The following is a 22,912-nucleotide window of genomic DNA, read 5'->3' as shown; positions in this document are numbered from 1 at the left end:
AGAAAGATACAACCTGGGCATCATTCATCCCATAAGACCGACATCTTCATCCTCACACACACTCCAAAAATTCTCTGCCATCAAGTTACATGCTGGCCCTTGGAGTATTTTAATTATCTAATAAATCGATACAAATAATTAAATAACAAAATTAATAATTAAATCAATTAATCATAATAAAAATAATTTAATTAATAGAATAATTTAATTAACAAATATGTATACAATGTATGTGAGTGTGAGCATGTGGATATAGCTCAGAGGACAGATTCTGGGAATTTGAGTCTCCTTCCAGGTTATGAAGTACCCCAGGCTGGCCAGACTGTGACTTTCAGTTCTGACCTCCACTCCCACGCCCCATCTCCCCGTAGGAGTGCTGTGAGCTCAGATACATTCCTCCACATCCGACTTTTAAAAACATGTCTTCTGAGGTTCACAATCAGCTGCCAAGCTTGCTCTGCCGACACTATACACTCACCTCATGACACAAGAGATGTTACACAACTTGATCAAGGTACCAAAGCAGTATTGTAGCAAGGTACAAAAACAGGTCCTGTTGTTTTGACTCTACGCTGTATCTTTGTGCCTCAGTACCATATTTCCCTCCTTCCCTTACTTTATTTTTGTGCAACTTGGCATAGAATCTAGGGACAAGCTCTACCATCAACCCCCAGCCCTCTTTCTTATTTTAAAGAGACTTGTTCTCTGCATTAGAAAAATCTCTAGCTTCTCCATTGGGAGCCCTGTGATACATCCAATAGCTGACTGTGAACATCCACTCCTGTGTTTGCTAGGCCCCGGAGCTCTTGTCTCTAGCTGCATATGTATCGAAAGATGACCTAGTCGGCCATCAATGGAAAGAGAGGCCCATTGGACTTGCAAACTTTATATGCCCCAATATAGGGGAATGCCAGGGCCAAAAGAATGGGAATGGGTGGGTAGGGAAGTGGGGGGCGCTATGGGGGACTTTTGGGATAGCATTGGAAATGTAATTGAGGAAAATATGTAATAAAAATATTAAAAATTAAAAAAAAAAAGAAGAAAGAAAAATCTCCGTGAACTTCTCCGATACAACCAGCAGATGGCAGCAAAGGAGCGGCTTAGCGAAACTATGGGCGCCTGATTCACGCTGGCCGAAACTGCTCTTAGCTTTTTCCCAGGGGAAGAATCCAGAAGCAGCTCAGGTAGAGTGCAGTTGCCGGTTGCCGGGTCCTGTTTTAACCTGAAGAAATCAAGAAGCGCCAGGAGGGTGCCGCTCGCATTCCAGTCATCTCCAAAGTGGTCCTGTTTAAAGACAGAGCAAAGGACCTGTATCCTCATCATCTGGAGAGGCAGACACCTACCTACACTTTATGACCTGCCTTCAAGAAAATCCTGGGGGCAGGCTCGGAGTGGAAGAGAGGTTGGTGTGGCATTTGTCTTGAGAAATGGGTGGTGTCTGGTGGGCAGGCTGGAGTCTCTTGTGTCAAGCAGGCAGCTTCCGATTTCATGGATGGTATTTTTGAAACAAATCTTGGGGCTGAGCAGGATACAGCCGGGCTGAGCTTACTCGTGGGGTATCAAAGAGGCCTTCCTCCCCAGTAATCAGAAGGAAATAAAGAAAAACGGACCATGGATGTCCCCTTTGTTTCCTGAGTGTTTCTGTAGATGGTCATGGATTTTTTTTTTTTTTTTTTAGATGATAAGTCAAAAATTACACAGTAGTGGAGAAAGGTAGAAAACACATCCAGGCCATCCTCTACCTTCTTCCTAATTCGAGGTCCTCTGTGCAGGCTTGGAGGGGGGAAGGGGAGCCAATTACATATCACTGTTCCTGTGTTTTTGTTTTTTCTCATCTTTGCTCTGACTTCTATACAGGTGTTCCCCCAGGCCCCAGAGTAGCCTTACTCCAACATCCACACAGGTATTTCCCAAAAGCCAACCCCACCCCACCCCTCATGTATGTCTTAGTGGAGAAAGTTTGGGATCCCAGAACTCTCGGAAGAATCTGACACAAGAGCACTGAGAATTTGGTGGGGAGAGGGGTCCACGTGGGATACAGGAGAAAAGGCTGTCATCAAATAAGATACCATCAAACAGAAAACTAGAATGTCCTGAGAGGGTTGGAGGGGGTGTGGAGCAGAGGAAACCTGGCTAACCTTGACAGTGTGGTGAACATTGAAGCCACACCACCCCCCTTCACCCAGTCCCAAGCTGGGACCCCAGGAATCTCCCCACAAAAGGGCCTCCCCTACAGTTTCCTATACCTTCCACCCTGGCCTCTAGTGAGAAGTCATTTTGTTTTATGAAAGTGGTTGCTTTTTATTGCCTGGGATAGCCTAGAGAGGGTGACCCTCCCAACAGGAAATTAACAGAGAACTCATTGAGGGTGATAATGACTGCTCATAATCATTCGGCTGATAAGTTAATATAACTGATTAATCAACTAATTATACAGTGCCCGAACACACCTACTTCCTTCAGCCTTCCCATTTAAAATAAGCAGGTGAAGACCAGGCGCTACGGGTGGGAATTGGGGAGTGTGTGTGTGTGTGGGGGGGGTGCTAAAGTTAAATGTAACCTAGGCAAGCCCCAGGCTGAAGGCACCATCTTAAGTGTCTCCTCTCCAAATGTTCCTAACCCTCCTTGGTTATTGTCCCCCGAGCAGTGAGTGAGTAGGTCATTGGTTAGGATCACACATCTCCGAGAATCTGAACTTCTACTGCCCTTTCAGAAGGCTGTGCACACGTAAACTACATTTTCTGTGTAATTTTCACGGGCTCCTCAAAGAATAGCCCTATAGAATAGCCAGTGAGCTCAGAGTAGCTGGCCTTGGGGAGAACAGGCTGGGCTGGGCCGATAGGGGGGGTTACTTTTCCTGTGTGGTGGCTCCTGAGTTGTTTGGCCATGGCACTGTCTTTCCAAACCTGCTCTTCCCAAGGTTCTCTGCCAGATTGGGAGAACTGGGAGATAGCTAGAGCTACTGCCAGGGTGAAGAACGCCTCTTCTAGGCACAAAGAGATTTAAAAAAAAAAATCCTACAAGATACTGGTTCTGGGGACTGAGATAAATGAATGAGAGCCCACAAAGGTGACCGGAAGGAAGGAAGGTCTACTCAAGGGTCAGCTTGGTGTCCATAGTGTCCTTGACACTTGGAGACTTTGGTGAGGCCAAGAAAAATGCTGGTGTGAAAGAATACAAGTCCAGGGTTGGCTCTGGGGCCCTGGGGAGGACAAACCACAGCTCTGGGGACCAGACAACTCAGCAATCCGAAACCAGAGCCCAGGTCATTAGCAGGAAACCAAAGTGCTGGGGTATCGAATTTCTAAAAGTGCCAATACTGGGCTGCCTGGGATCCTAGCACTGGTGCGGCTGGTGGTAGGGGCATGTGGAAAACCAGACGGCACCATCAGTCGGTACCCTGTTCTAAGGATCCTTTCCGTTCCCCTGGTTTTGTCTCCTATTCCTGAGGCTTAGACCAAAGCTGGGAGACAAGTCTTCAGTTTGGGTCCTCTGCACCTTATTGCAGGGGTGGGGGTGGGGAATGTGTGTGGCCTACAATCGCCCAGGGGCTGGTCCTCTGTCTAAGATCTCTGGCTTCTCAGCAGAACCCTGCTTTTCACTCCCTTTCTGTCTCTTGCAATTAAAGTCACATCGATGCGATGCAAATAGAGGACCTGAAAGAAAAAGAAAAAAAAAAAAAACCTGCATTTGCAGAGGTTTCTAGAAAAGGAACAGAACGAACTAGCAAAGTATAAACACGATCTTCCCAGAATCCCCACCTGCAGAGCCTGTGTCCGTGTCCGTCCAGCTCTAGGCCTTTGCTCCTGGCTAAAGAGAACAACTGTAGACTCTGGGGACTCCAAGGGGGCATCTGAGGCTGGGGAGCCTGAGACACTCAGCTTCTTCCTTAACCTGCCAGAAAGAGGAAGCCAGGATGTAAGCCCTGGGCCTGCTTGACTAACCACTCTAGTATTTGGTTGAGGGCGAATTAGTTCCTTCCACCTGGCATCCACAGGGCCTCACCTCCAAGTCTTCACCTGGAGAGAAGTCGGCATTCCAAATCAAAGCCCTACTTTGACAATTGCACCACGGGATTCACACCAAAATTACAATCCTGCCCCCAGAAGAATGGAAGCAGCCGATCCCAAACCTCAGGCTGACCCACAATTTCTCTGTATCCGGACTGCAGGTAGGGACACCTGAGTTAGGATGAAAGGTTGTGTTCCGGTTCCATCCACTTACCGGCGCCGGCAGAGCTCAGGTTAAAGACTCTAATCTGCCTGCCTCTGCGTGCTGCGCTTTCTACCACGGGGCTTGAAAATCGAACGCCCTTTACAGGGTTAATCTGAGGTCACTTCGTGGGTGCTTTCCCCAAGTGCGCCGGGCCAGAGCGCGCACGCGTTCCCCCCTTGCAACGCCATCAATTTCTATCGTGGTTATTCGGTGTGCTTTGAACACCCACATCTGCAACATATATTTCTTGATTATACGCATCTTGATTATAAAACAACCGAGTGCGTTTTACATCCGGAACTGTCTCGCAAATGAAACTCCTAAATCCAAATTGGAAGGGACGTCCGCAGATGGAGCACACACAAGAACACGCAAACACACACATGGCTTTCTAACACCTGTGGGTCCCTGAGCTCGGAGTACCAGCATCCCACAGCTCCTTGTAGGTACCGACTTCTATGGCTTCATCTAGACAATATTAGGCCACTCCTGGGGGAACGCTGGGGGGGGGGGACACACAAATACTCCCCCATAGCGATTTTCTTGGCTAGCTGCCAAGAGCCCAAGTTTAGAAACCGGCGAGGCAGAAAGTGTGCTGACGGCAAGGTTACAAGCGGTCTTGTAGAGCCTCAAGGAGCCTGTCTGTTGGCTTAGGGGAAAGGTCAGATCTCTGGTTTTCCTCGAATGGAATTTTTTGAAAGGCCTCTACCTACTTCGAAACTTTCACCCACGCATAGGTGGATCTTAGGACAGTTCAGGTTGAGAGACAGATTCTGTGTAAGCCTACACACCGTACACCCCTCGCTAGTTACTACAGGACAACCTAGACCGGGGGTAGGGGGCTGACTGCAGGGTCACGACCCCTGCCTGTGCCCAAGCACGCCCTTCGGCCCCTGCAATTAGCGCCAGGAGGTCAGGAAGAACCCGGACGCCTCTACCCGCAGCTCTAAAGCCCAGCGAAGGTGACCTCAGCCCCTCCCGTCCGGTCTCAGACGCCAGCGCAGCCTGGAGCAGATCTTCGCCACTGGCGGGCTGGTGGGCGGACGCCCGGAGGGTTCTGACCAGTACCCGCATTCATGACCTTATACCCACGGATCTCCAAGGCACTCCAGCCCTGCAGGTCCCAGCACTGCGGGGATGGGAGTCGCAAGGGGGGCTGGTGGTTGCAAGAACTCTGGTCTTCCTTTGTCCCTGTAGACGCGGCCGGGAGAAAAATAAGAAAAGTCCCAAACTTGGAGTTTATATAGTACAACAACAAAAAATCTGGACAAAGCGAAGTTGGTCTGAGTTGAGTCTACGTGGGCAGATTAGTGTGTGTGTGGGGGGGGGGGCTCCTTTTATCTGCGACTCCTCCATCCTGGTTACCTCCTCCTGTATCTCCACATTTCCACACGGAGAGAATAAGGAACTACAGTCCCCTTCCTTGACTTTCCAAAAATCCCTTGGAAATCTCGTCTGAGGCCCACATAGGGATAGATGGAAGACTTGGCTCTTCTTCTGACTGGAGTGAGGTGGGGGTGGGGCGGGGTGGCTTTGGAGAGGGTATGTCAGACTGGGGGCGGCGGGGGCGGGGGTGCGACCAGAAAGGGGCGCAGAGGTGAAGACCCCACGTTCCAGAATCCCGAAGGCTCTGGGGTGCCTAGCCAGCCGCAGTTAGGCAGGGCGCATTCGTGGGTCAGACAGACAGGTGGCACTCGAAGCCAGGGAGAAAAAAAGGAAAGGAAAAAAAAAAAAAAAAAAACAACCAACCCAGGCGCCGGCCCCGAGTGGCCTCGGCAGCCGCCGCCACCACCACCATAAAGCCCGCGGCGAGATTGCGACCGGCGCCAGGTGAGTAATAGGTACAGAAATTCAGAGAGATTGCGAGCGAGTCACCCCCGGTCCATCAGCGCCACAAGAGTTACACATTAACAGCACTATATATAAATAAGATACAGCGGAGATTAAAAGGAAAGAGGAAAGAAAAGAAGAGAGTCTGAGGAGGGGCCGGGGACAGGTTTGGGCACTGTCCCCAAATTTGGGGGATGGAGGAAGAAAGAAGGAAGAAAAATCCGACTGAGAAAGCCAAGCAAGTTTGGTTTGATTTGGTTTGGTTTCTGCTTTCTCCACAGTTTAAACCGAGCTATTTTCTCCTCAATTTGGGAGCTCGCGCAGCCGGAGGCCAGGAGCCAACTACCACCTTCCCAGGGCGGACTGTGACGAAGAGTTTTGGTCCCGAAGAGGACTGGCCTCTCCCGTCCCCAGGTCCCCTTAATCACTCTCCAGTCCCCTCTCTCCCGTTGTTTTCTCCTCCTCCCTAGACAGCTGGGGAGAAACAGTGCGGGTCCCCACGTGCCTGGGCTAGAAAAGGGGCCTTGCCCACCCCTCCAAGGTCTAGAGCTGGATCCTCTTCCAAACACGGGAGGGGAGAGGAGGGGCTCCACTCATGACTCTCCATTCAAGAGGTGACAGGGACGTTGGGCCCGGCTGGCGGGCTCCGGGATGGGGGTTGGGGGCAAGTCTGCCGCCAGGCGGGCTCCGGCTGGGTCTTTGAGTCAAGGCCCCCAGGGCAAGAAAGTCCTAAGGGCTAACTCTAGAGTACCTTCCCTCGTACCCCCTCTCCAACACAACACACACACATTCCCCCCCCCCCCAGAGTGGGGAGACTGAAGAACGACAGGACAGGACAGAGGCTTCACTGATTGATTGATTGATGTATATATTTGAAAGATTCAAAGGTAAATTGAACTTCAAAAAGATAGGTTGCCTAACTGACTTGGGACTGGTTAGGGAAGTGAGATGGTAGCTTCCCCGGTGCCTTTTGCCTTGGGTGTTCCTTCCATGTGGACTCCAAAAGCACCTTGCCTGTCTCTCGTGGCCAAACGAAGTGTGGTCACTGTGGAACCCACTCCTGGGCCTTACCCACAGCCCTGAATGTCCATGGGTAAGGGGGTCTGCTTGGCCTTTTCCTGTGCTAGATTCCGTGGGTGTAGTGGACCTTATTTATTTTGTTTTGTGATCCATGTCAGAAAAGGGAAAAACGAATTAAAAGCGAAAACCCCTCCTCTTATTTCCGGTCGGATTCCTGGGGGGGGGGGGGGAGAAGCCGACTTTGAACACAGGGTAAAAATCTTCTCCCATTAAAACTGAAGTATATGAAGTTCCTCTTTAGGAAACCTAATCAGGCCCCTTTCTTCTCCCGTTCTGCTCCCTAAATTAAAGGGAAAATATTTTCAAATCAAATGTGGCCCCCTTCTCCGGAGCAAGAGGCTTGTTTTCAGCCTTTTAACTTGAGTGACATTTCATTTTAGGTTGCTGGGAGGGGTGGGGGTGGTCTTAATTATTATTTAAAGAGGAGGGGAAGGGAGCAGACTGGAAGATCATCCTCGGTCCGGCTCTGAAAGACAACTCTTGAAGAAATCATTACCACAACTTCAAAACTCATTTCAATAAAAATTTATTGAAATTTCAGTGATGTTTTTAAAGAGGGGGAGAATTACAGAAAACTCATCAAAGACTAAACACAAAATACTCCTTCTTGGGGATTTTTTGTTTGTTTTTTGTTTTTTTGTTTTTTTTTTAATTTTTTGTTTTGTTTTGCCTTTCATGGTCATTTGAACCAAGTCCCTCTCAGTACACCAATCCAAAACACCATAAAGATGAACAATGAAAACCTCACATGGGTTAGTAAAATGCCAGAGTCTATGAAAAATTAGGAAGGTTCTATGGTGGCCTCTGCACGGCCGTTCCCCACCCCCTACACACACAACAATCTCAACCCCTCTGGGGGTGTCAAGAGTTTAGGGAATTTCAAGTGGAGCCCGGAAGGGCCATTACCTCCCCAATTTTGGTGAAAATAGTTAAGAGTACTCCCGACCCCACCCCCTCCATCAGCTCTTAGAGAAAAAAAACAAAAAAACAAAACTTGCAGCCAGCTCTACTTGAAAGCATGGAGATGTGAATAAAGATGCCTAGGCTTGCTAGTGTGGATTAGCCATCTCCTGACCTGGAAATAAGACCCAAAAGGCAAAACAAGAATAAAACCTGACAGACACGCTCCTATTTACATCCAGCTATGTACAATTCAATAAATTAAAGTTTAACTTTCTGAGCAGTCATATTCCACCTATTTACAAGAGATATCAAATAATTACATAAATACTTTGTCCAATAGTCGTGTTTCCTCTTTATTATTAATCTTTTAAAACCTTGTTATTGCATATACAGTTAAAAGAACTAATGGTCCAACAGGCACACGAAGCCCTCTACAAGCGCTCAGATAAAAATCAACTCGGTTGGTTTCATGCCCGTAGCTGCCCCCTTTTACCCCACTTCCCCCGGTTGCCGCCTTGAGCAAGGTTGAGGATAATGGGACTTCCGTTGTTTTTCCGTAAAAGGGGGGGGGGGAGGCCAAAATAAAACCCAGAAAACTGTAACATGCAAAAAAGAAGCCAGCATCTCGGCTCTTAAAACATCACAATATTTAAAAACAAACAAACAAAAAAAGACAGAGGATTCCTTTAATATAGACGGGCAAGAATAAGGCCCCTCTTCTCCCTACCCCAACGAAAGTACTCAGCAATTGGTGAGTTTCAGTCTTCATAGACAGTTCCACGGGACTTTATTCCCCCCCACACACACACTCCATATTGGTTTTGTTAGTTTGTTTAGGAGGGGGGAAATGTTTCCACTAGACACACGAAGGGGAAAAGATTCCGGTGAAGTCTCTCAAAGACCCGCGCTCCTGGCTGGCCTGGCTACCTTGTTCTTCAGCCCCGACTTCCACACCAGCCTGCACAGAAGTCGCTCTAGACACAAAAGCCTGTTTGCCACCACTCCTCCCGCCCCCTCAGTCCCGGGTTTCAATGCAACAGCAGCCTGGTTACACAGCCCATGATGGCAGGGCCTGTGGTCTCTAGCAGTCTCTGGAAAGGCTGTAGTGTTCCTTCCCAGACAAAACTGAAAGGGACGGGGGTGGCGGGGGGTGTCACCCCATGTGGAAGGCCCGTGGTTTATTTTACATCTAACAAAGTGCACTGGCAGATTTGACCAAACTGGAATGGAGAGACCTTGGGGGAGGGGGCGATTTTGTTTTTCTTGTTTTTAAGGGGACCCGCTGCAGGACCTGTCTGGCTTGGCTTCCAAGCCACTGACCAGCCGCTGGATACTCTGCAGTTCGCTGGTAGCCGCCTCCTTCTCGGAGCAGAGTTTGGGTGACAAGGACACTGAGCCAGAGGACAGCGTGGACGAGCGGCTGTTCAGTTCTGACCCCGAGTCCACAGCCACCGAGGCTGGGCTGGCTGCCAGGGCGGCCGCTTTGCCGTCTAGGGGCCCTGCGGCGGAAGCCATGGATGGTAAAGCTGTGGTCAGCAAACTGCTGCTATCCGGCACTGGGACGGGGATGGAATAGGGGCTGTAACGCAGCCTGGGGCGCATGCTGTTCAAATTGAGGAACGGGTGGCGGTGCACGGAGCTGGAGGCGGCCGCGGTGGAGGCTGCAGCTGCTGCAGCCATGTATGTGTAGGGGTAAGGAAACAGGCTCCCGAAAGGCGACATAGCCAAGCCCTGGGGAAGAGAGAGAAGAAACATAGGGAGTCAGAGAGTGGGAACCCTTCTCCTCCACCGCCTGCTATCTGGGGCAAACCACCTGTTTTGGAGGAGTTAAGGGAAAACACTTTTCCTGGGTTGCATGCTAAACTAAGGGGTTAATAAACTGGAGAGTTCCGTGGCTATTAAATCTTCCACAATATGTCATCTATGGTGCCTAACCCTCGGGGCTATTAACAAGTTCCCAGGAGGGCGAGCAGCTGCACCTGTTGAGTTGCCTCAGCGAGGGCTTCCACCAAAGAGGCAAGAGTTAAACTCTGGTGCACACAGTATCTTAGTATCTTCCACTCTCTCCTCTAGATCTTTCCCAAGTAAGAAAAAAAAAATAAGAATGATGTGAAATTGGGTGGGTGGGTGGGAGGTGCAGTAAAAAGGTGTTACTTATTAAGATAACAAGTGCCCAGCCTTGAAGGTTGGTTTCCAGGCGGGATACTGAGGCACTTGAGGGGGTGGGGCAAAAAGACCAAACAGAAGCAGAATTTGAATGCAAGAGCCCTGGGTGTGTCCTTTACCTGATGCCACTAGACTAGTCTGTTCTGGCTGCCCCTCCTCCACCTGTCACCTGCCTGTCTGGGGTGGGGGGAGAGGGTGGGGCAGTGCAGAGAGGTAGGGTTGGTGGTAAGGTAGAGGCTAGCCCTTTTCTCAGCTCCATCCTCTCCCAATGAGGAGGACCCTGTCTGTGCCTTTTGGCTCAGGCAAGGGAGATGAATATGCTCAGACAAAACAAAAGGTCGGAGTAGGCCAGAAAAAAACACCAGAGAGGCTTCCTACTGGGTTCAGAGCCTTCTCCTGAGCACTTTCCTTGCACAGGCACAGCTGTCTGAAACACACACACACACACACACACACACACACACACACACACTTGCCAGCCCCTCCCTTCTTTGACATTTCCCACGTGTGCGCAACCCATGAACCCTTTGGAGATAGGCTGGGCTGTTTGGGAGTCCGGTGGAGGAGAAAGGCTTTGAACTAGCTAGAAGGCTTGCTCACTCCAGACCAAATTCTCACCCAGGGAATCAGTGACTTCCCTTCCCCCACACCTCCCCCGGGGTGGGGGTGGGGGGTAATAGTGGCTATGAGCCTCCAGTAAACCAAGTTGGCTGGAAGGAGAAACCAAAAGAGGTCCCTGAAGAGTCAGCTCATCCCAGGCTCTGCTCCACCAAGGGACCAGCTGTGTGACCTTAGCCAAGGGATTCAACCTCTCTGGGCCAGAGATGATACATCAAATGACCCAAACTTGTCACCAAGCTAATAGTGTGGAGCTAAGCTATTCACAGCCTAATTTACAAGAAGCAATTTAAAAAGGAGCTGGGGGGGGGGGGGGAAAGGGGAGGTTTCAAGAAGGCTCAGTAAGATAGATGCTACACCCTGCTGAGGGTCAATAAAATATTCTAATAGTTACTAGCATGGGTTACAAGCTAACACTCCTACTCAAGGGACTGGGACTGAGGCTGGCTTGGACCGGTGATAGGCGGGCAGGCAGGAAGCAATACCTGGGAGGCCAGAACGTGTTGTTGGAGGTGGAAGGGCAGGGTGGCAGCCGACGCCCCGGACAGTCCCTGCGCTGCGGCAGCCGAGGCCATGGCTGTGGATTCTAGGCCTGAGACGCCGGTGGATGCTCCGGATACTGTGGCCAGCAGGGGCCCCATGCCTGCAGCCATGCTAGAGAAGGCGCCGCCCATGGCGAACTGGCCCGGGTGCAGGAAGAGCGGGTGCCCGTTGAAGAACTGCTGGCCCGCAAGGCCTGGGGCAAAACCCAAGCCCGGGAGGGGCCCCTGCGCTAGGTGCGCGGTGGCGTCTGTCTGCACAGACAGTGGAGCGAAGGCGTCCTTGGCAGGAATCGCGCGCGCCTCATCCACCTTGGTGGCGACTGGACCCTCACGCCCGGGACTCCTGCGCTCATCCGCTCCCGGAACTCGCGTGCTGGACGAGATGGTGGCCGGGCTGTGGCGCGAGTCTGGCGATGCCTTGTCCAGACGCGCGGTGTCGCGGGCCCGGCTGGGTTCCGCAGGGAACAGCTGCGCCCTGGTGGCCGGGCTGCCCTTGTCGCGGCCTGGCTCCTCGGCCGTGGTGGTGGAAATCTTGGCCGCGTCGCAGGCCTCAGGGCCGTGCTCCTCCTTGCTCTCAGCCTCGGCGTCACTCTCGGCTTCGCTGGGACACAGATCTAGGGGAGGAGAGGAAAAGGCCCAAGGGAACGGACGGTCAATCTCGTTTCCAGGTTTAAACCCCACCTCCCAGCCCAGCACCCAGGAGCGATGCCTGCCTTGCCAACACTGGGGCGTCTGAGACAAGGGGACCGCCTGACTACAGAGTGAAAGTATCTCAAGAACACGACTTCCCACTGGGCAGTTTATTGTCTGTGTAACCCTGCCTGCACCACTCCCAGACTTCATTTTCCCAGTCTGTAAAATGGGACAACGACGATAAAGGTGATGTTGATATCACACCTTTACACTTTCAGAAGGAATCACAAGGGTTCAACCTTCTCCAGCCAGGCCCCCAACTGGCAGCTTTTCTTATTGTAATGATTCTACTTTAAAACAAAACAAAACCAGAAAGACCAGCTGCTTAGAGCCAAAGCTTTCTCCAGCTATCTCTCTATTGGATTGCAAATTCGCTTTTTTTTTCTTTTAAGGACTAAACCCGTGACCTCAGAGCTCTGCTGGAGTACTTTCCTGTTACCTCCCAGAAGCGACAGAGGTCAGGTGCTTCCACAAATTTGTGAATAATTTGGGGAGGATTTGTTTGGAATGAATCGTGGCATCAGAATGGGCATGGGCAGAAACTAAACGCCCTCCCCAGGAGCCTTCTGTGCGTGCCTCAGTTCCTCCAAAGTTCCGTGGTGGGACAATCAGATATTTATTTATTTATTTATTTACTTATTCATTCTTTTATTTATTTACATCTCTCTTCCACCACACCTTCCTCTGTGGGTGTCCTCCCAGACGGGGGGCGGGGGGGAGAAAAAAGAACCTCACTTTATGTTAAAAGTGTAAATGGATTGAAGACATTTAAAAAAAAAAAAACTTCCCTTTTATTTCACTTAAAACAAAACAACAACAACAACAACAAACCAGGTTTCTTCCCGTCCAGAGCTGTCTTTCTAAATAAATGCCTCTTGTTCTTTAAACAGAAAACTGGCTCAGGAGTCAGTTTTTTCTATTCCTACCCTACCTCCCCAAAGCTGACACACACACACACACACACACACACACACACACACACACACACCCCGCCCAGGGGGCTATGCCTTTTCTTCTCCTACCTCCCCAGGTACCAGGTGGCTGAGGACACAGGCCTTCAACAGACCCTGCAAAACCCAGGCTCACCCAGAATTCAGCTGGATACTGATGGCTGGAAAGAGGGCAGTAGGGAACAGAGATAGTTTGGACAGACAGAAGGACAGAGTGAGAGGTGCTTCAGGTGCTTTTGTAAAACTGCCAAACTGCCTTGCCACACACATACACACACACACACACACACCAGCCAAATAAGGTTGGGGAGGGGAGGGTGTTCCCAGGTTTCCTATGCTTCCCCCACTTCAAATGCCATGTCTGCAGATTCTAGAAAGGCCTACATCTAAAGTGAGCCTGCTGGTTCAGGCCCTTCCTTAACTCCTAAAGCCTCGGGGCCAAGAAGCCCCTGAGTCCCATGATGGCAGAGAAGAAGGCCAGACTTACTTACCTTTGAGGTTGGATGTCCCCACGATAGAGACAGCAGGAGAGGAGGCCTGGGCAAAGCAGTTGAAGGCTGCCTGCTCACTGGAGGACTCATCGGAAGTCTCCTTCTTATGCCTCTCGTCAAACACTCTCATGGACTGCAGTGTGAGCTGCTTTCTGTAACAGGGGGCCCCCACCCATCATTAGAGAATGGCACCTTCTTGTTTTCTTCCTCCCACTTTTCCTGACTGGCACACACCTCACCCCACCGCCCAGTATGAACCCTGGGACATGTTCTGACCCCGGGGTGGCAACACAACACAGACCCCAGCTTTGTTCTTGCCTGTTTAACTGGGAGGACTATGCATTAGGGGAAGGAAAAAAAAAAAACAAAAAACAAAACTTGGCCTGGAACATTTGTTTAAAACCTCAGGACAGAGGTTAGAGTTGGCTGGGGACAGTCACACGCTGGCCTTACAGTAGGGAGAACGCTGTGGATGCTAAGATGGGCAGGAAACATTCATTACATGATATACCCAACTACAATCAGCTTACCAACACATTAATGGGAGCTTCGGTTTGTTTTGATGTTAAGAATTATTTTTGTTTTTAAGACAAGTGTTTCTCAGTGGTAGCTTGGTCTGTAGACCCACCAGGCTGGCCTTATGAACTCAGAGATCCACCTGCCTCTGCTGGAATTAAAGGTGTACACTCCCAGGCCCGGCTTAGAAATTATTTTTTTTTACTGCTCAGACCCAAGGTGATAAAGTTTAAAAGTTGGTACATAATTTTCTGTTTTGTAGAAAAATCTTTAAAAAGGGTGAATGAACATTGTCTATAATGTCCAGCTGTTTACTTAAAACAAAACAAAAACAAAAACAAAAAACTGATGCAGAGACCCATGAAGGAGGGTGTAAGACGCCCTGGACTCCTCAAGGGGCCTTCACTCCAGGCTGGTACACGCTGGGACTTAAGGTTGCAAAGACTCTAGAACTTGTGAATAGCTTGATCCCTTCTCTGGTCTTGCTCAGGAAGAATGCCAAACTAATGATGAATAAGTATCCCTATAATCTGTTACCTCTGAGACCCTTTTGTAGTCAGAACTCCAGTGCAGCCTTAGTTAGTTCCCTTAGAGGGAACCTGGGCCACTATGGAGCTGACACCCTCCTGTTCTTCTCAATCCAAGTCATCTTGCACCTCTACTTCTTTATAAGTCCTTAGAGAGATTGAGCCCAGGAAAACAGTTTCCCTCAATTATCCCCTAAACTAAAAGTCAGCGCTTACCTTTTTTCTCTCCTGCCATTGCCAGTGTCTCGGAAACCCTTTGCAAAGGGATTGTTGTCTATTTTTAACTGAGTTATCTAGAGGAGACACACAAGCAAGACAGACATTAGCTTCACTTTCTAGAATGTTCTAAACGTGGCCCCCCCTCACCCCAGCTCCTCAGTCTTCCTCTATAAATGTGACTTCCCTAAGGGTCCCAGAATTGAGGGAGGGGCTGAAGCATCCAAAGAGACTTGTAAGCAATCTATACATGTCCTGGGAGCCAAGCAAGGATTCCACACCGATATTATCTGTAGAGATTCCTTCCCTTGGACAGTTTAGATTTTGAAAGGAGACTATCCCAAAACAGCCAAGAGGCACATCCTGTAGATCTGAGTTAGTAGGCTTCTGTTGTGTTTTGGGTTTTTTTATGCATCTTAATTAATTATAAAGTGTGTTAAAATGCCACTTCCTGCTCCTTACCAACCTCCTATCACATACACGTATGCATACACACACACACACACCCTATATACACACCAAAACCTTTTCTGTGAATTTAATTAATTATGGGGTTTCACTACCTTGCACTAGAGTGACCACCCTCAACCCCCAGGCAAGAATGGAGTTGAGGGAATTATCATACCTAGGATTTTACAGGTTTAAAAAAAGGAATGGACATTGGTAATATTTGTTTTCATTTATGTTATGATTCTTGCTTGATTGTTTCTTTCTTTTCTAACACCACCACCACCATTAGGTAGAGAAGGACCCCAGATTCCCCCAGATTTTTTTAAGGTCATTAAAGTAACAACTTAGTTGATATAACGTTCACAGGACTCTGGGTTTAGAGGAGCCTGCCATTTTGCAGATTGCTATCTTGAAAACCTGTTCCGAGGAGGTGGGAACCTGTGCCATTGGTTTGGGGGGGGGGGGAATCTGTTATTTAATGGAAGCCAGACAGTAGGTTCTGCAGGAGGCCAACAGAAGAGCAGATGGTGACTTATCATTCAGCCTAGCATAGGTCAGGATCAGTGTCCAGGGGCCAGGGACAGTGGCCACAAGTTCATAGTACAAGGAGTTGCCAGGTGAAGTGGACTTTCCCTGAGGTCCAGGGCTCAAGTGAAGTTCCACAGGGGTCCTCAACCCCTCCCCACCTGTCCACAATTGCCAAGCTCCACACTAGTGAGTCACCAATGAACACTCTTTTTCTTTGGGCCTCTGTGTTCAGTTTTCCCTGACCTTCAGGCCAGGAGAACTGCAGATTCCAGGTGTGGCCTCATCTGGGAGCCCTTCCTAATCCCCAGCTCCAGGTCTGAGGGAGAAAAACTTTAAGATAATCTGAGGACTATGTCCGCTTTTAAACCTCAGATAGCTCAATTAACATAACCCTGTACCAGGGCGCCAGTACACACACACACACACACACACACACACACACACACACACACATCCCAGCATAAAAAGTAATAAAAAACCAAATCATCTATTTAGGATCTCTGGCTATGAGGGGAGAGCCCTCTCTACTTATTCCATCCAGATCCCAGAAGCTTTTTACCTTAAACTGCTAGCTGGCTCCTTTCAGTAATTTTTTATTATTTATTTATTTATTTATTTATTTATTTGATCCTTCCTCCTGAAGAGGATGAACATCAGGAGACAAGCCCAAGCCACAGGGGCCAGGCTGAGATTGGAACAGCAATGTCTAATACAACAAGCATCAGATGCCCAGCTTGGAGTTCAGTGCCTCCCCTTTGAAAGGAATCAGGCCTCCTCTCTCCCCAGCACGTAGAGTCACCCAAGAAAATTCCAGACTCTCTGCCCAAGGCCCTGTTTAACTTTCTCAGCCCTGACGGCCTAGGAAGCAAGCCCGGTGGGGTGGTTACCTTGTCATTTTGATAGGCAGTAACTGCGATGAATTCTGTTTCCGGGAACAGGTAGGTTCGAAAAGTACTGTAAGGCAGTTTCAGGATATCGTTGGCTCTGACGATGTGGAACCGCGGCTGGTACTTATGCATAGAGTTTAGTATAGTCTGTAGAAGGGAAGGGGGCGCGCACATTAAGAGAGAAGGAAAAGACCTCACAGGACAAATGACATCCTCATTTCCCTTGCCAAAGCCAACATCGTCCCCACGGCTGGGACCAAAGCCCATCTCCTTGGGTATGTTTCACTCCACAGATGTTATCTTCTGGAGACTCCAAAATTGTTCCTCGGTGGAATTCCTGCCCCCCCAACCCCACCCTCACCATCTACACGTTCATTAGTACCTTGAACCCTAGCCTACCTGGGTCCCAAAACTATAATTCCCCTGCCACGTTGCGTGATCGCTTGGGAAGGCCAAAGTCTTAAAAGATAGAGAAAAACATGCATTTTAATTTACAAAATGATTCAGTACTTTAAGCGCCCACTAATTGACAAGCCCAATCCACTTAAGGCCTTGAGAGGCAGAGCTCTAGAGAGGAATATTTATGCCCTAATCAAATCAAGGGTTTCAAATGCAGTCCCTGTCCGCTTTAGATATTTCCGAGCCATTCACGTCTTCCTGGGCCTAATCTTTCTGCTTATTCTTCGCTTATCACTGTTTATTCTATTGAAATGTTGGGGAGGGGCAGTGAGGGCAGGCAAAGGTCCCCTGGCCTGACTTTCACAGGCAACCCAAGTCTTTCCCTAAGTCCCTAGGCGCGCTGAAGTACTGGGGATGGGGGAGTAGAATCCTCAGGCGCTCCCCAACACAGACACACCATCTTATTTTGTTTAACGCCAAAGATTTAAGCTTGTTCCTATGCCGTCTGACTTTTCACCCAGGCCCAAATCGCTTTTAGCCAAAGAAAATACACTTTCAAAAATGTATTCACAGCCTCCTCGGAAACAACACGGTCAAGGCTTTGAACATTCAACTCTCCCAAGAAATGACATGGCTGGTTTGAAAGAAGTATAATAAATTGTTTGTAAGCAAAACAAGCCCTGTCTGTCCACATTCAAAACTTTACAAATCCGATTCACAACTTTTTATTAGGATTACTCCACACTTCCAGGTCCGGCACCCATCCAGGGCCTTTGATTGCTATTCCCCGGGTAAAATTCTTCTAGACTATCAAGCTTTCCATACCCAGGAAGCAACACCCCCCCCCCCGCCCCCAATCCACTCTGCAACTAGGTTGCAAATTTAACAAAGTTGGCTATGTGTAGCAACCAGCAGGCAGAGAGGAGTCTGGGCCCAAATTCTGAGTTTACCAGGAAGCCAGACCTCCTGAGAGTCTTTACTGATGATAGTCAATGAAACTTACAAATCCGTGTTTATCCGATATGTTGTTGGTGAGTTTCAGTTTGTGGAAAGTGACGACTTTGGACATCCATTGCTCCCCCGTAGCGGGGCTGTCAGGGTGTATATACATTCTCTTTGGCATTTCGGGGTCTGCCTTACCGGCCACCATCCACCGAGAATTGTGAAATTTATATCGACAGTCATCAGCAGCTATAATGTCCATCAATAAAATATACTTGGCCTTTTTATCCAGTCCAGAGCACCTCACTTTAAACGGAGGGAACATTCGCCTACAAAAGCACAGAAAAAGGCAAATACATAAATAAGGCCCACCCTGTAAATGGCTCAGAACCTCCGACTTGGCTTCCAAGTTGCTTGGCACCGTCTAAAAGCTTAACGCTTTCTGCTGGGACCAGGGAGTCTGTAAGGCAACTGCAAGCGAAATTGTTTACTTCCACGCTAACATGAAAACTGCTCAATATCTCCTTTTTTAAATCTCAAGCCTCAAATCAAATCAATTACAGCAACCTCCTCTAAGAGAATCTACTATTTCTTAAAACAAAACAAAGAAACAAAACATGTTTGTTTATGTGGCTGTTTAGATTGCCCTCTTATAAAGACGGATGGATTCTTACATTTTTTCTTCTTCTTCTTCTTCTTTCCTGAATGTATTTAGTTTGAAACAACTGGAAGCAGGGTTCTAAGAACCCAGGGTTAATAAAGGTGCGAATTTTCTACCAGCTGACTGATGAGAAAACATTAAAACTTATCGAGGAAATAAATGCTCACTTGTGGACTGAGGCTGGCGAACTGTGTGCCTGTTAGAGTGAGCTCTCAGAGCCGAGGTTTAAGACAGGCTAGCGTCCGGGCCTGGTAACCCATCCGTGATTTAAGCTATAAACCGCATTCCTCTACTCTGTAGGCCACTGCTGTTTAATTTCACAGAAGTGCTGGCTTTCTGTACTTTTGACTTAAAAGGAAGTGCCCGGTTATGAAAACCCGACTAAATGTCTTGTGGCTTGGAAAACGATCCCGTGCCAAACTTTGGCCTCAAGTAGTTTGGAAGGAGACTGAAAGTGGGGTTTTATTTCCATGCCCTTCCAACTGGTATCTTGATAAACCTCAATGCTACCTACCTCTGGTTTTGTTTTTGTTTTTGTTTTTTTTTTCTTAAATCAGTGGTTTTAATCAGTAGTCATGGGGTCCTTAATAGACTTGTTTCGGTCGGTCAGGCAAGGGCACTAAACATTACACAAAGTGGTAACAATATTCAAATACAAGGTGCATAGTCTCATGGGTTCCTTGGGTCTACACACATAACCTTAATTGTAAAAATTGCCTGCTACGGTTTCCCTTGGCTTGCAGACTCCGGAGATGGCAACGGGAAAGAAACCCAAAGGTCCTCCCCTCTTCCACAGATTTCTCTGTCTCACACCGGTCAGGCTTAGGTCCCCTTCAGCCCCAGGGACAAGGCTGAAGAGTAGAAAGGGCCTGCGGAATCCTCCCGGGTCTCCCACTGCTGTCTAAGAGGGGCTTTAAGGTCTGTCCTGGGAAATAAAATCCAACAGACAAAACTAAACGGAAAGAATGATATTTCAGAATGGCTTCACAAACGGGCTTCCTGCAACAAGGTGATTTTCTCGAATGCTGCAGAAACCGAGTGCGCGGTCTCCTTCAATAGAAAGCACCCTGTATTCTGTAAGGAACCCCGGAGGCGAGTCCCTAGGAACCATACAGAGGGCCGGGGTAGGCTGAAACTTCCTGACCCTTAAGGCAGGGCCCTGGAGTCTCCGCATATTTGGGGGAACAGGAAGTTTTCGTTTCAAACGTCAACAGTCAGCCAGAATCTACTGTTTTAAGAGTCAGACAAAAGAGATATGAAAATTTTCAGATGGTTTGGGGGGAGGGGTCCCCCACTGATTACTTACTTACCTTCCTGACTTCGTGATGACCATCTCTGTACCCCGCTTGTGAAACTGGTCCCAAAGTTCCTTGGCCTCCAGGTGCACCTTGGGGTCATCTTCTACGTCTTCTTCGGGTTCCATGGTCTTCAGAGGCCTCAGATGTGCCTGGGGTCCCAGGGATGAGAAAGGGATGCCGGTCTCAGCAGCCCCCACTAACTGATCCATGATGGGCTTGGCCAGAGCTCCGGGGAGCGAGAGCGCCGCGGCGCCGTTGGGAGGCAGCGTTAGCGCGGGGAAGAAGGGCGGCTGGTGGCCCAGTACCGCGCTCATGGCGAAGTCCGGCGCCCGGTGAGGTAGGAAGGGATGATAGGCCATGCTTGTCCCAGGGATAACCGGATCTCTCATGGAGAGGCTCATCCACTCCAGACAGGGAACCAGTCCGCAGCTGCTGGCTTGGCTCCGCTTTTGTTGTTGCTTTTCAAAAATAATAATTAAAAAATTCAACAGCGACGCATAGTTTTGTTTAAAATTTAAAAAAAGAGGGCAAATTACAAATAAAGCGTTTGAAAGGGAGGGGGAAAGTGTCTTTGGGGGGAAGAGAACGCCGCTTTTAAAGAGGACAAGGCGGCAGCAGATCGGGAGACATAGCCGCTGCAGGGGCTGTCCTGGTGCGTGGAGTGTGTTGGAAAAGCCGCTCCTGGAAGTCGGTTTCAGTAGGGCAAGCAGCAAGCAGGGGCTCAACTGGCGCCCGAGCCCTGTGGCTTAGCTGGAAATAGACACTGCAGCTCTTTCCCGGGGTGGCTCCCCGGCTCCCACGCTCTTTGTTGCCAAAGCGCAAGGTTCTCGGAGACTTTTTTTTTTAAACCTTTTTTTCGACTCCTTCCCCCGCCCCCTAGCTCTTCTCTGGCTTTCTCGCAGGAGGCGTCTTAGTTGAGCTAGACTCTGGCTTTCACAGGCAGCAAGATCAAGGGGGGGAGGAAAAGTCTCTCCTTTAAAAAAAAAAAGGCGATTTAAGCCCCTTTCCAGCGGCGCTTTCAAAACTAGAACTGCGAAGCTGGCTTCGGTTCGAGATCCTCCTCTCTGGCTCCGGGTTGCGCGCAGTGTCTGGGTGGCGAGCGAATGGTGCCTGCGATCTTCTGCCTCGGGGACCCGGCTGTCTTCCTTGTGCTAAAAAAACGTGAGCGAAATCGCTTTCCTAAAAATAATAAATTAAAAAAATCAGCGTCCGGGCACGCAGGGCGAGGGAGGTTCAAGAAGACGGGTGCAAAAAAAAAAAAAAAAAAAGGAAAGAAGGAAGAGAAAGGAGTGATTAGGAGCTGGAGTAGGCACGTAGAGGGAGGGAGAGAGAGAGAGAGAGAGAAAGAGAGCGAGCGAGCACTTCGCCACCCTCCTCCGCCTCTAGAATTCCCCGGGCGTCTGCTCGGCGGCTCTGGACGGTCGGGCTGCGCTGTGGGCTGCGGGAGCCCGAGGCTTGTTGATTGGCTCTTTGACGCTTTCGGACCAATTGTGTGGCTGCATAGGCGTGGTTTTCACAGGTCGAGTGCTGGGGGAATAGAGCCGAGTTATAAAAAGAAGGTGTCGGAAACTGGAACGTCGCTGCGCCGCGCGGTACTACGGCCTGTCCTGCGTTTATGTCAACATGATCAGAGGGGAGGGCGGGGAGCCACCAGGGCGCCGCGCGCTCACCAAAGTCGCCTCTAGGTGGCTGATCCAGAAGAGAGTTCGCAGCAGCCTCAGAGCTCGCCCGGGCTCCTCAGCTCAGCCTACGTCTGAAAGGCCTCAGCCATCCAAGCCCCGGGATCCGGGGAGGAGGCTGGGCCAGGGAGGAAGGGGGAGGGAGCGAGGGCGGGAGCCAGGCAGCTTGCCGGGCTTCCGAGGCGCCGGGCAGGGGCGCTCGCCTCTCGCGCGCTCCGAGCGCTACAGTTCAAGCCCGCGGCCGCTTCTCTTGTGCGATCTGCAGCTTCTTCCCTTTCCCGGGCCCCGGGCTAGCTGAGCCGGCCGCCGAACCTCTCCTTTCAGCCAATAAGTCTTAACAAAAGCTCCAGGCTCGCGCAGCTCAGAAGGGAGCCCCACATGGAACCGCCCAGCTACCTCTCTGAGTCAGATCCTCTAGCTCCTGCGCTCGGGTGCTTCGGATTCCCGAGCCACTAGCGCAGGGGATCCCACCAATCTTTTTGCCCGCTGCCTGCTCCCCACCCGCAGCCACGTGCAGAGACCCAAATGCCCCTTGGGATTCTGGGCCCGAACGCGCGCCGACACACTGAGACCGAGCCCCCACGCGGAAAAATAAACCACGCAAATGCATTCAAGGCCTGCGCGCCTGGCCCAGTCTACGCTCGGCTCGCTTCTTTCTTTTTTTAAAAAATGTATTTACTGACCCTTTTGAGCCCAGCTCCTCTTCCATTCGGATGCGGACACCGGTGTTCCACCCGGATCGGGGTGTGGGTGTAGAGAGAACGAAGCAGCTGAAATAAATGAGCGCCTGGAACTGCGGGCCTGTCTCCTGCGAGCCTTTGCCCTCACCTCCGGGCCAGCTCGGTGGGGAGCTGCCGCTCTGGGCTTGGAGAGCTGCTTGGGGGAGGTGCACCAGCCTCGTATCTTCCTCAGGCATCACACTTATCTCTGGGTGCCTCCGCTCCTTCTCTATCCCGGGGACTTATCGTGGCAGACGTCGGGGGCGAATTTGTAAAACAAACCGTGAAACGTCTCCCACCCCCACTTACCCAGATGTCGGGAGACTAAGGTCTCCGCTCATCCTAGGGTGGGGAGGAAGGCCAACTGACCGATCAGACTTTGGTTGGGTGACCCTGTAGGACTCCCCTCGCAAGCCTGCAGTCCTTGTTTGTGGGTAGAGGCGAACTGGGACATTCCAGTTTAAATGGAGGGCAACTTAGCAGAATTTTTAGTTTTCCTGGGACAAGACCTTTGCTTGGAAAGGGAACAGAAAGGAGGCTGGTTTCCGGGTCTAGAGATTAGGCTTTGAATGTTTCCGTGTGGACCATTAGCACCTAGATTT

General features: G+C 49.9%; 1 protein-coding gene and 2 long non-coding RNA genes across 6 annotated transcripts in view; 2 read left to right on the top strand and 1 right to left on the bottom strand.

The window, feature by feature from the left end:
• The first annotated feature begins 1,191 nt into the window (after positions 1-1,191).
• On the top strand, positions 1,192-7,260 carry LOC110293881. Its single transcript, XR_002377880.1, has 3 exons — positions 1,192-1,402; positions 3,998-4,171; positions 6,327-7,260. It is a non-coding gene; the product is annotated as an uncharacterized LOC110293881 (long non-coding RNA).
• Positions 7,261-8,368: 1,108 nt separating this feature from the next.
• On the bottom strand, positions 8,369-22,755 carry Tbx3 (T-box transcription factor 3). Of its 3 annotated transcripts, none has more exons than XM_021162771.2 (9): positions 22,275-22,755; positions 19,925-21,439; positions 18,015-18,282; positions 17,012-17,071; positions 16,613-16,759; positions 14,748-14,824; positions 13,489-13,640; positions 11,298-11,968; positions 8,701-9,759 (listed from the first exon to the last, which is right to left on the bottom strand). In XM_021162771.2, exons 2-9 carry the CDS (start codon positions 20,311-20,313, stop codon positions 9,298-9,300), a joined length of 2,226 nt encoding a protein of 741 aa, XP_021018430.1. In that variant the 5' UTR covers positions 20,314-21,439; positions 22,275-22,755; the 3' UTR covers positions 8,701-9,297. The 3 variants fall into 3 exon arrangements, with proteins under 3 accessions (XP_029333621.1, XP_021018430.1, XP_021018431.1); XM_021162772.2 differs by having other exon boundaries at positions 19,925-21,091; XM_029477761.1 differs by lacking the exon at positions 17,012-17,071 and having other exon boundaries at positions 8,369-9,759.
• Positions 21,001-22,912, top strand: part of LOC110295429 — a 59,282-nt gene continuing 57,370 nt past the window's right edge. For both annotated transcript variants that reach the window (XR_003836720.1, XR_003836719.1), the window contains exon 1: positions 21,001-21,073. This is a non-coding gene — a long non-coding RNA (uncharacterized LOC110295429). The remainder of the gene's footprint in view (positions 21,074-22,912) is intronic.

The sequence above is a fragment of the Mus caroli genome, chromosome 5 (assembly GCF_900094665.2).
Source record: "Mus caroli chromosome 5, CAROLI_EIJ_v1.1, whole genome shotgun sequence".
Classification (NCBI taxonomy): domain Eukaryota; kingdom Metazoa; phylum Chordata; class Mammalia; order Rodentia; family Muridae; genus Mus; species Mus caroli.
The sequence above is the reverse complement of the archived record's forward strand: the minus strand, read 5'-3'. Positions and strand labels throughout refer to the sequence as shown.

Excerpts from the sequence above, each read along its gene's own strand:
- Tbx3 (XM_021162771.2), bottom strand. The coding sequence starts at position 20,313 with ATGAGCCTCTCCATGAGAGATCCGGTTATCCCTGGGACAAGCATGGCC. Across the intron at positions 18,283-19,924 it reads GTCATCACGAAGTCAGGAAG|GCGAATGTTCCCTCCGTTTA; the intron begins GTAAGTAAGTAA and ends GTGCTTTTGTAG. Across the intron at positions 11,969-13,488 it reads GGGGACATCCAACCTCAAAG|ATCTGTGTCCCAGCGAAGCC; the intron begins GTAAGTAAGTCT and ends CTCCTCCCCTAG.